Genomic DNA, 12,515 nt, shown 5'->3' with positions numbered 1-12,515 from the left:
CCTTGTGTATCCTCCTTAGGGGTCTTGCTGAGTGAACATCTCTGCTGGAGCATGCCTCAGGTGCCAAGGCTTGAATAAATTAAACCTTTTGTGCTTCAGCCACCAAGCAGCCAAGTGACAAATGTGCCTCATCTGTGACGGTTTCATAATGTGGCTTCTGGAGCTCTGTTTGATCACCCACGTCACTGCTTTGTGCCCCTAACACCAACTTCTTGGGACTTCTGGTAGCCATGTTCACAGCTGAATTTAAGCTGAGACATCAGATGTTTTCATTGACTAAAATATTAGTAATTAATCTGAATTTGTACTGTTCCTGCCTTGGAAGAAGGTTTTACTTTAACAGCTTTTTTTTTTTTTTTTTTTTTTTTTTTTTAAATGTTATTTTAAGTAGATCAGCATGCTGAAATTTGCATTGTAAAAGATTGTTTTGGAACAAAGCAGGATCTAATGAGCATATAGTAAATCCCTTGGCTCTGCAGCAAAGCCACAATAAGCATAATAGCTCTCACTGAATGAATCCCTTGCAGCCTAAAAGCTTTTTTCTTTAAAATGAAATAGCAACCCTGCAGGATTTAGTGTAGACAATATGCAAAGATCATTTAAGGGTCTGCTGTGGAAAGAGAAAACAAATGAGGATGACTCCACTTAGGGTCCTTTGAAAAGACCTTTTGTGATCACTTCATTAGTCAGTCTGTTTCAATATTTTCTCATTCAAGAATGACTTTATTCTAATTGAAGCATCAATAAATTCCACTCTTTATTCTTCCTCCCTGTGGTCTCAGCTAAAATGTCAGGAAGCACTTTATCATTTTTCAGCCTTCTTCCTGAAGGCTGAGCACACAGTAAGTATTATTTCATTAGCAAAAGGCTGAAAGTGTGAACTACTGGTATTGCACAAGAAAGTTGAGAATTCACTTTGGTCAAAAAAAGAAAAAGTTTAAAAACTTTTATTTTTTATTTTCCCTCAGGCTTAGCTTAGGTGGCAATTGAAGAGAGATGCTGTTGCAGGGTGAATTTTGTGCTCTTCAAGAGATTTCTGTTGTCATGTGAACACCTCTATGTCAAGCAAGACATCCCTACTCTGACCTAAAGTATTCTTGCTGATCTTCCCTTGGCATCTGCCAGAGATTAAGCGTGGTTTGGAGATTGCTGCCATGCTCAGCTGATCTAATCTTGGGCATTTTCTGTGGACTGGGCTGTGGCAGTGACTGTCCTGTTCTTGTGTTCCAGCTGCTGAGCTGACCAGTCAGCATTGTCTGGTGCTTTGCTGCAGGTTATTAATAAAGTACTATCTGGCAAAAAGGGGTATTTTCCTAAGAACTTAAGTGTTGCAGGAGCTCAGCTGCAGATTTTCTCATGTAAGCTTAGTGTACATAAGACTTTATCCCTTGCTGGGGTTTGAACTTAGAGGGAGATTTTATCTATGGTCTTTTGGGATAAGTGAGGAGAAACAACCTGAAGCAATCACATGAAGGAGATGTGAGGAGCAAGAATAACAGGCTGGTCTTTAATGCTGTTTCATATATCCTATATAGATTGTAATTTTCCAAGACAAATTTTTTGAATTTTAACAATTATAGTACAAACAGGATCTGTGCTGGCATATTTACAGAAATAACTGACAGTGATTCTATTGATTTGGGAAAAAGTTGAGTAAATTTGTAAGAAAGCAGAAAATTATTCTCATCAAATGCATTCTGAAAGAATACATTATGGGAAGCATCTGCCTAGGACAATTAGCAAACTACGTTAGAGATACCAAATTTCATTTACTTTATAGAGGAAAAATGATTTGTGCTTGCAAAACACAACATATATGGGTGGTACTAGACCAGAAGAAATCTGCAGCCTCTTTTAGACTTGAGGAGAATTCAGAGAAAATAGAGTTATTATCTCTAGTCTATGAAGTTTGAGGGTTTGCCTCAAAGCAGTCTCTTTCCTACATCTGTCATTTACATGATAGGAGCTGTTAACATCTCCTGGAGCATTTTGAGGTGCCAACATTCATTCATTTGCTAAGAAAAGCAAGCCTTTGCAAATGAAAACTCTGCTCTTTGGCTGTCCCTTCTCCCTTCTCCCATTCCTCAGTGCTTGCTTGCCCATCAGACCCTGAGCAGTGATGTCAGGGAGACTGGAGCAGGGGGAGTTTGGCCAGCATCACTGCACTGACTGAACTTCCCTAGCAGGAAACAAGAATTCCTGAACCACCACCACCTTTTGGAGCTTAAGATATTTTATTCTTTGCCATTTGAAGTCCATGTGCAAAGCCCAGTGTGGCATGGGGCATCCTGCCTGTACAGGCTGCCCTTCTCACCTTGAAGGGGTTTGCACTTTCCATCCCCCAGCAGCAAGGCATTTCAGAGAGTCTGGAATTTTCCTTGCAGAAGAGAGATTTGCTTCTTCCTCAGGCATGCTCTTTTCAAAAGTGCAGTACCCTTTGTAAAAGTTGTGCAAAATATGGGATGGGATTAGTGGTTTATGGAGATGGGATTAGTGGTTAAAGCATATGGGGCATTTTTAATATCATTTTAAATCCTACCTCCTCCTTTGCATTAATACACATCCAGTGTATTAATTTATCAACCCTAGTTCTTTACACACAAAGTTTATCTTTACAGCAAGATAGCAGTTGCTGAGTGTGAGTTTCTCTAGAACATGTTTCAATTTCTTCTTGCTTATCTATTTCCTTCTGTAAGAGGGTTAACAGAAGAGTTTTATCTTCTTGCTGTTGTCACATCTGAGATCTTAACTGGCTTGAGGTTCTGCATAACCTCTAAGAAACATGTGAAGGACAGCCTCTAAATTTGCTACTGAAGAGCCAGTAGACAAATATAAAACATGCATGTGTTGAGTGTCTCATTGCAAGAATGTTATTGTTCCACTGCCGTTTTTTTTTTTTTTTCTGAAAGCAAATCATCTGTAAATACCAGAAAACCCTGAGGGATCAAAGCTGAGAGGTGAAACTCCAAAAAATTCTAACAAATTTTGAAGGCTAATCAAGTACCTATGAAAATATTCTTTTGCTTTTCTATAAAAAAAAGGTATCATTTTGAGTCTGCTGTGAAATTCACATTAAATTACTCTGCAGGAGGATTTTGCAGCACACCCTTGAACTGTATTGTAATAGTTGTGGGAAAAGCAGCAAGCTTCCAAGTATTCCTCATTGGGACTACTGAAATATTGATAAAAATAATAATCATAAAGCAGTAATGCTAGAGCCAGACATAACCTAAAGACTTGTATGGCTACACTTCTCTATCCTTCATATCTCTTCTTCTCTCTTCAAATTAAGTTCTTGCTGTTTGAGCCAGGGAAAAAAAAGCCATGAGGAGAGCCCCAGGTGAAATTCAACTCTCCAAAATTTAGTCCAAAAACACTGCTCTGTGTTTCCAGGACAGCAGGAGTAAAAGATGGGTACTGACACACCTAGGGTAAGAAGACTCCTAATAACAGAATCAGCTTTCATATTTGAGGTTTTGTCACACTCCCTCTGCATCTGCTGTGAGCAGATTATCTGCAAACTGCTTTGAGGAGGAGTTGAGAGCAAAAAGGAAGGATTGTCACCAAGTCAATGTCAGGACCAGTCAACCAAGGACCCTTTTGGGTCCTGTAATTTGAAAGCATAGGTCAGAAGTTTATCCTGAAACCTCTGACAAAACAAAGATCTGTGGATCTTGAGATGTGATTTCTTCCTTTATTCAAGTCTCTTTTTGGCAGCTAAAAGTTTCTCTGATGGAAGCTGGTTTGTCCCAGCATGGAAAGATTTTTGCTCTAGAAGTGCACCATTAACTAGCACAGGCTATTTAGGGAAATGACAGTTGGGACTTTTTTAAATCATAATTATGGGTGCCTTTAAAGATGATGATAAAAATGCAGTTGATGAACAAAACGAGACCATGTGATTAATTTTTCCATATGATGTGTTTGAATGTGACAGTTCCCCAGTCTCTAACAGCTTCCTATGTGAAGTGAAAAACAGAGAGAGAGCACTTTATCTAGCACAGCTGATTAAATATGACTGTCTAGGCAGCTCTGAGAATACATGCAGGAGAGAATATCCACAAGACTCCATTAGAAAACAAGAAAATGTCAGGCTGTAAATTACTTTGAAAGATCAGTTTTCAGTGAACTACATAAATTGGCAATAGCAGAGATGCAAGAACACTAAGTGTGCTCTATTCCTATTAAATTTTGGGTTCTGGTGTGGGCACTGGAAGAGCTGGCACATCTCTTAAGGACTGGAGGATAAGTGCAGAGCTCCCATGCTTCAGAGGGAAGAGGATTTTATTGTCATCTTTCAAATGTACTTTGAAGAATCACTTCTGATTTAGACGTTGTTGGTTTGTGGCTGGCTGGAGAGAGAGACTGAAACAACAGCAGGTTTTTAAGAATTAAGAGTTACCTTTCTGTTTGACTTCACCAGAGTAGGAATTCTCCTACTCTGCAGTACACATGGATTTTATTTTACACTGTGCTGTTACAGGGGCTGGAGAGGGCTCAGTGGTGCCTGCTGTTGTGAATTTACTATGTGTCCTCCTGCCCTTCAGGTATTGCAACCTCTGTCAGAAATCAGACTTTTGTCACCTCAAGGAACCACAATTTGATCCCTCTGTCAGATCCAGCTGATAAATTAAACCAAAAATATTTCTTTTGAACACTCTGTGCTTTGGCAAAATTGCTGGACAACAAATACTGGTTGTAATGTTATCAAATGATTGTGTTGTTCTATTTTTGTAACAAAGGCTTGTGTTTTCAGTGTAAACTGACCTTTCAGATTATATATATATCTAATCTTACATTGAAAAAGCTTTTAACACCAAACAGATATTGTGAAAATCATCAGTTACTCAGTTTCAGAAAAACCTTTGTGGGGAACACAGGTGGAGGTGACAAAGAGCTTGTGTTTCAGTTAGTGAAAACATTTTAAATTGATGTTATTCTTGAAAATTTAGGTCAACAAAATTTCTGAAACATGTGGAAATTCTTTCATCATAGAAAAATCTTTTCCAATCCTGCGGTAGGTGTGTGTAGGCAGTCTAGAAGATATCTGTTTCTGGTAGGCTTTACCTTGAAAATGGAAGAAAGGCTGAGATCCCTGACTTTTAAGAATTCCCACACTGGAATGTCATAAAACAGGGATATCTGAGCTGCTTTAAAAACTCCTCCAACTCTTCTGCTGCTTTCACTCAGAAAAGAAAGTTTGAAATCTGAAAGGCTACTTCTGTGAAGTGCTGCTCAGGCGGAGTTCAGGGCTGCTCCACAAAACATCAGAGCCCTGTTCCAGCACAAGGTTTTTGCTTCAAGATGTGCAGAACATCCACATCTGAAATGCTGCCTCTGGCAGGGCCATGGCACGAGTGCCAGGTGCCATCCTCTGCTGGGTATATCAGGAATGAGGCACCCTGCTGCCACATATGTGTTCTGAAGCTGGTTCCTTCCATTTTGTTACAGCTGGAAGGTGCAGACTGTGATTATTCCTTTCAGGAAAGGGTCACTGAAATGTCCAGACTTGTTGGAAGCAGATAAAGCACCCATGCACATTGTGCAGTGACGCCTCCAGAGAGATTGCTACCTATGAAAAATGGGCTCAAAGCCTCAGGGTACTGAAAATTTCATTAATTGCTCAATGTTCTATATTATTAGAAAATCTGGACTAACCCCAGCTCTCCTGGAAAAGTCAGGTTTTAAGAGAGGTGGAGACCAACATGTTGTAAATGCCTGGGTCACACTCCATTGGAGTTGCTGTGGCATCTCTAAACCTGTGGTGTTGAGAGGAATGTTTGGAACTGGTGTGTCTATGAAGAGGGTACAAAAGTGTTGGCAAAGGGTGTTTATTTGGAAGCAAATCCTCCACACACTGAAGTGTCCTTTCCACTGTTACACATTCTGGAATACCTCATCTCTCCAGCTGCTTAAATCAAAGGTCTATCTGATGGAAAAAAGAGTTGTAACAGAGAATCTGAGACTTTTCTTTTTCTCTCTCACTGAGCACCAGGGTGTTTAAACTGCAAAGTTCACAGCAAGCTACAAAGTTCTTAAGGACCACAATCTTTACTTCCAGTCTAGGTTTTCAAAGTTAAAACTGTCTCCCCAGCTTTTCCTTCATACTGATGCCATTTTTTTATTTTTACCTATTGATTTTGCTTATAGTGAGATCATCTGTACCAAATTAAATAACTCTGTGCAGTCACTTCAGTGTACACAATAATTTGATATTCAATGTACAGAGCACCACGTCCATAGAGAGGGAAGAGCCCTCCCTTTAATTAGCAAGAGACTCTTGGGAGCTGGAGCTGCTCTCCTGCCAATGGCAAATATTAAATCCCAGGAATAATATTTAAAATGCTAAAAATGGCAAATATTAAATCTCAGGATATTTCTGAGCTCTTGACATTCTCTCTGCAGGACATGATGCTGTTGGAAGCAGGTCTCACCTGCAGGGCAGGAGAACACATCAGCAATGTTCTCTCTATGTATGTTGCCAAGATTCAGGAATTGATAAGCCCAGCACTCTGGCCAGCTCTACTTCCTCCTTAGTGGTGGCCAGGCTTGTTTAACTCTTTTTAATTTTTTTAAAATCCTGATAAAGATGGTTTCAATCTTCAGCAGAAAGTACTTGTGGGAAAATGTGTTTCCTTGGAAAATTTATTCTCGTTTGGCAAGAATTAAAGCTTGGCACCTTATTAGCCTTTCTAAATAATGTACCCAACCTGTTTTCAGAGAACTTTGCTGATGCACAATTGAGGCCACGGTAGACAAGACACAGCCTCATGTCAGATTTTCTCTGATGCATAAAAGGTGATGTCCAGCTGGCTGCTGCATAAATAAACATTTTCCTGTAGGACAGCCACACCTCAGGTGTACAGGAATAGCTGATAACTGGTGTCAGTAAATCATTATAGTGCAAGCCACAAACATAATCACTCAGTTTGTAATTTACTCCTGATGGGGGTACTTGTTCTTCTCAATACTTAATATGTCTGTTTATAGAAAAGTTGATTGAGATAATTAGCAGTAAAAATGCTAAGGTAACACGGCTATGGTAACATTTAAATTGCCATCAATTTTGTTTATAGCAGCCTAAAGAGCAGTGCTGAAATTAGAAATTAGCTACAATTAGCAAATAAATTGAGTGTCTCTTGGAATTACTTGATCGTGTCTTAAAATGTTACACAGTGTGATGCTCACAGAGGCAAAGCTGAGTCCCTGGGCTGCTCAGCTGCACCAGTCAAGGAGAACACACTTTGCTTTGCTGCTGCTCCTGGCCTTCCATGGAGCCTGGACTGTTGCCCCACTGTACAGGTTTGATAAGTGCATGCTGTGAAGCCAAAAAAAGAAAAAAAAAAAAAAAAATTGCTCTAAGGGATTTGTCTCTCCATGGGGGGAAAGAAGGGGGAGTGGGATTTTCAGCAATGTGCAGCCTTGTGGGCAGCAACTCAGAGGCTGTAACACTTCCACCAGCTCAGTAAATGAACCTCGAGACACACATTTACTGTTGGCAGCTCCATATGAGAGGAATAACTTGGGCTGGAAATGTGTTGGTATCCCAGAAGATAAGCCACAGATATGGAAGGCAGTTTTCTCTGATTGTCTGAAATGTGTCGCTTTGGAGGGCCTTGGGCATCACTTTATGTTCACAGTTAGAAATAGTTTGCTTCCCCCAGTAAGGTACTTTAAGGATCCTCCTTGATAAATGCTTTACAGAGGCATGTAATTATTTTCCTGGCATAATTTCATAGTTTGATGTGGAAATAAATGTGTTGTCTGCTACTGTTAAAATGGGTCATTAAGTGCAGTTTTGAGAATGAAAAGAGGAGGGGAATCAATCCGTTTCAGGATCAGCCGCTGACTCACCTCTCTCTCACCTGACTCGTACAGTTAAAGTTTTCTCATTCTTTCACCCTTTGTTAGAAGCAGACAGGGAATGGTTTTCTGCTTTTCAAGTCTGTGTCCAGAGAGAAGAAGGTGAGCTGAACATCCCATCCTCCTCCTTTGAGCGCAAGTCTCGAGTATTTACCCAAATCTCACATGAGGGCTCTCAGCTGCAGGGATCTTGCCCAGTTTTGGATGCACATGTTTGATTCTACTACAGAAACTCCTCTATTTAGTGTAAGTTTAAGTCATTATTGGGCTGGAAGGGAAGGAGACAAGATCTTTACCCTGTACTTAGCCATGTGCTGAAAGGGTGTGAGGATACTGAGTCGTGTCTGTGCTCCACTGAACAGCACCTGATCCTCATGAAGTGAAACAGGAGACCTTGTCTGGCCAGGAAAGAGATGACCACAGCTGAGGAGCTGTGACATTTGTCTGGGATGTGGATAAATGGTGGCATGATGATGTTCACCTGGTGACACACAGATATCTGACTGCTTGCCCCCTGCGCTCTACATCCACTTCTCTTTCTCTGGGATTGGAAACACCATTCTTATCCAGGGAAACATCCCCTGCTGGTGTTAAAAGTTACATATTCCCAGAAAAAAACAAGTCATCTGGGGTAAATTTCAGCATTTTCTAAGGGAGAAAAATTTCCTTGAGTATTTTCTGGCTGTTTCCTTCCTTCTTTCCTCCTCTTCAGCAGATGTTGGCTCTTTAAAGAGCAAAATCGAGCTGGGGGGAAAGGGAAGAAGTGACTGAGTGTCAGTGGAAAGCAGTCCAAGGGATTATGGATGGGGCAGTCACACCACAGCCAGACCCTACTGAGAGCTGAGCACCAGGATCAGACAGATTGAGAGTTATCTGGCCTGAGGCTGCTACTGCCTTTTTTATTGTGCTTCCTTCAAAGCCAGGTGTCTGTGTTCCCTGTGGATTTCATCTGTGGAGAATTTATCACTGATAAATAACTATTTGTGTTGAATTTACAGATGAGCTAAACTGTTTTCTTTAATGTTGCAGTTTAGTACCTTTTCATTTTCACGTTTGTGTGAGCACTGGCATTCAAAGGAAATAAATCTGTCACTCAGATAATGTACTTGCCCTTGGTACCAAAATACATAAATAAGAGTTACAAGGTCATTAGGCATATCAATAGAAAGAAAAATGTGCTATGCATTGAATAGCTGACTTCCAGGCTGGGTTGGGCAAACAGCAGTATACTAAAGTGTCCTGCTCATTTCTCCTTCTGATTGTGAAAATCAATTTTTTTTTTTTTTTTGGCTGCACTTCCTCTTTGTACTGGAAACCCTCAGCACACGTCAGTCCAAATTTATGAGCAGTGTGTTTTTCAGTGTATTCCATTTATCAAATGTAAATTTCAGTGGCCAGTGATTTACTACAGAACTGTTTGGAAAGCAGCAAGTAAATATTACCTAACAAAGTATTAAAAAAAGAAAAGCTAGAGCAGAGATTTTATTTGCCACTTCCCAAGCACTTTATCTTTGTCCTTGAGAAGGCAGGTTAGGTGGAGAACTGCCCCAGTACAGTTCTGGAATGCATCTTGTATGGAAATGAGATTTTATTCTCAGTAAAAGGCAACCTTGGAAAGTACTGAATTATTGCTTATATTTTAATATCTTTCATTTTCAGGCTCTACTACTAGGTGCAGACCTGAGGGAGCTGAATCCATAAGCCTCCCTCACTCTGCATCACTCCAGATCTTGCTGATGCAAAGAGACAAGTCCTTATTGTCCCCTGCTGTGGAGCTCAGACAGTAAACAATCGGCAGGGAGGAAATTGCACAGTGTGGGTTCCATGGTGTCTGGGCAGGCTGGGTGACATAGTCTCCATCCAGCCCCTTTTAGCCCTCTTCATCAGCTCAGGGGTACAGAGATAAGATAATGAGAGGTCTGGAGCACCTCTCCTGTGGAGACAGTCTGAGAGAGTTGGAGATGTTTAGTCTGGAGAAGAGAAGGCTCTGGGGCGACCTTAGAGCCCTTTCCAGTACCCCATTCATGTGTCAAAAACAGCCAGATGACACAGCTGATTTTTGTTGAAGTTTCAGTAACAAAGACTAGATTAAAATAGCACCCATGGCAGAGGTTACCACCTCACAATTTGTTCCTGGCCTGATGGTCCCAAGAACAGAGATATTATGGTGAAGGACTTGTCTCTCTAAACTTATGTACCTAATGCAGCCATCTGCATCCCCCGAGACCCACCTGCCACGTGCAGCGAGAGGAGAATTGGGCGCTCCTTTTGAACGGTTCAACAGCCCTCACCTCCGACTAGCAAACACCCTACACACAGCACCTGCAAGGAAGCACTTGTATTGCCTCTAGAGGGGACAAAGAAGCCACGTGGCTGTTTTCTGTGCCTCCCCCAGGTGTGGCAGTGCGGGGGCAGCATGGAGGTGCTGCCCTGCTCCCGCGTGGCGCACATCGAGCGCACCAAGAAGCCCTACAACAACGACATCGACTACTATGCAAAGCGCAACGCCCTGCGCGCCGCCGAGGTCTGGATGGATGACTTCAAGTCACACGTCTACATGGCCTGGAACATCCCCATGGCAGTAAGTACAGCTCACACTCTGTCCTGAACAGAGGCAGAAACACGAAGCTGTTCCTAATTAGCTCTTGGAGGTGAAGGGTGTTACGACAGCTGCACGAAGTGGGCAAAGCTCAGGGAAAGTGCTTTGGTGCATGCTCAGTATGGAGAGTTCTGCCATCTGAACTTGCTTCCTCAGTCTAACTTTAGTTGTGCACTCAGTCCTGACTGTTGTATGCAGTGACACAGATTTATAATTTAACCACAGCAAAATGTCTCAGGTTTATGTGCTCCCCCAGAAGTCGTTAATTTGGGGCACTGTTAAACTCTGAGGTGTTCATATGCTACAACGGTGGGGACAACAGAAATGTCCATAAATAAATATCATCATTCATAGTGAGACTCAGTAGACCTCACCAGCATAAAAAACGAAGTATGCAATAAAAGAATCACACATTAAATAGCTTTATTGTCCACAGGCTGAGAGGTGCAATGTGGGCACGTTCTGCTTCTCACTGTGCATACAAATTGTAGATGGTGTGTGGGAGCCTCTAGGAATCCATGTCATATAAATATTAGATAAACTGTGGGTTCCATTTGTCACTTTCGTCTGTAGGTTTACATCTGCACTGAGCATAATTCTTGAAGGAAAGAGTTTCATGTTATATCCCAGCCAGGTGGATTGGCTGTTGCTGTGTTCCTTGGCTGTGTTTGCATTCAAATTATTCATGTGAAGGGGCACAAGGAGAGCAGCTGAGGGGTAACATACACTGATCTGTAGGTAAGAATGGTTTAGTTAACCCTTACAGCAGGAGTTTGCCCAGAGCTGAAGCAAATAGGTAGAGGAATGTTCCTATCAGAACAGGAAAATATGCAAACCCAGAAGTGTCTGGGAATATTCAGTTATGCCCTGGAGTTCATCAAAGTAATGGGAGTCTTGTTAAAGACTTCATTAGATTTAGTCTGTCATAAACATCTACTCATATTTAGTACCTAGTTAATACATGAAACCCCATTTTTGTTCTTTCCTCTTACAGTTTTTAGAATACACATACCTGGAGGAACAATGTTTCCTCCTTGTCCATTTGATGTCTGAATATGCCAGATATTTTCACAGTTCTAAATTCACTCACTGCCGTTCAATATTGGACACTCTGTGCAAGGTCTCTGAAATGTGTTTTTGGTGACTTCTTTTGGCACAAGAGGTAATTGCAGAGAATTATTTTGCCTTAACAAAAGGCAATACTGCATCACTTTTTCTACACAAGATTTCTGTGATGGTAGGAGGAGGACAGAGCAGTGTCCATTAAAAATTTATGGGCATTTTGGCCCTGTCTGCACACATAAAATACACTTGTTAAGTGGTCAGTTTTCAATTAGGAGATGAAAAACTAACCTCTGCAAATTTGCTTGTTTGATGACATGTGCAAATGAATTCTGAGAAAAGATGATATTTAAATAAGCATTTACACCAAAACATGATTTCCTTTAATCTCTCTGAGATTACTTATTGATGCAGTTTTCTGCACTGAGCTATGCAGCAGAACTTTTAAAAAAACCCAGGCATATCTACAATAAAAGACATAAAATCAGCAGAAGTACTGAACATTAAAATTTCCTTTTCATAAAATAAATGGATTGATTGATAAAATGTGCATCATAAAAATAAGCCTATTAGCTCTCAGGAAAAGGAAGCTGATGTTAGTGTTCATTACATTATTCACTGTAGTATTCAATACAGATGATAAAAGTACTGTACTTTTGGCATAAGCCATCACAAAAATCTTCTGCAGGGGAATTAGAAACCTTGCTAGCTGGTTGAAAAGAAAATGTCCACAAAGTAAATCCTGTGGACACCTCATTCTTGTGCCATCACGCTGTAACCTGCCCATGGTGACTGCAGCTGGCACAGAGGGTGAGCACAGCTCAGTTTGGTTTCATTGCTGCTCTTGTGCTCTGTAGAAACAGCACTGCAAAAAAGGGCACTGTATTGCCTCATTTCAAAATGGGGCAGAAAAGAGGCAGGTAAAACACATGCACTTTCCCATACCACAAAACCAATCCAAATTAACTCATATTCTTAACTCCTCCACATT

The 12,515-nt window shown here is 41.0% G+C and overlaps 1 protein-coding gene across 13 annotated transcripts in view; it reads left to right on the top strand.

Moving 5' to 3' along the window:
* Positions 1-12,515, top strand: part of GALNT9 (polypeptide N-acetylgalactosaminyltransferase 9) — a 132,346-nt gene that overhangs the window by 101,979 nt on the left and 17,852 nt on the right. For 12 of the 13 annotated variants that reach the window (XR_008439871.1, XR_008439872.1, XM_053993953.1 and 9 more), the window contains one exon: positions 10,259-10,444. Coding sequence is in view for 11 of the 13 variants with exons in the window: in XM_053993953.1 (XP_053849928.1) it covers positions 10,259-10,444 (186 nt within the window). In the remaining 2 variants the exon portion in view is untranslated. Of the gene's footprint in view, positions 1-7,911; positions 8,110-10,258; positions 10,445-12,515 lie in introns of all 13 variants that reach the window. The other variant, XM_053993962.1, reaches the window with a different exon arrangement.

The sequence above is a fragment of the Vidua macroura genome, chromosome 18, assembly GCF_024509145.1.
Source record: "Vidua macroura isolate BioBank_ID:100142 chromosome 18, ASM2450914v1, whole genome shotgun sequence".
NCBI classification, from domain to species: Eukaryota; Metazoa; Chordata; class Aves; order Passeriformes; family Viduidae; genus Vidua; species Vidua macroura.
This window is presented reverse-complemented; position numbering and strand designations above follow the sequence as displayed.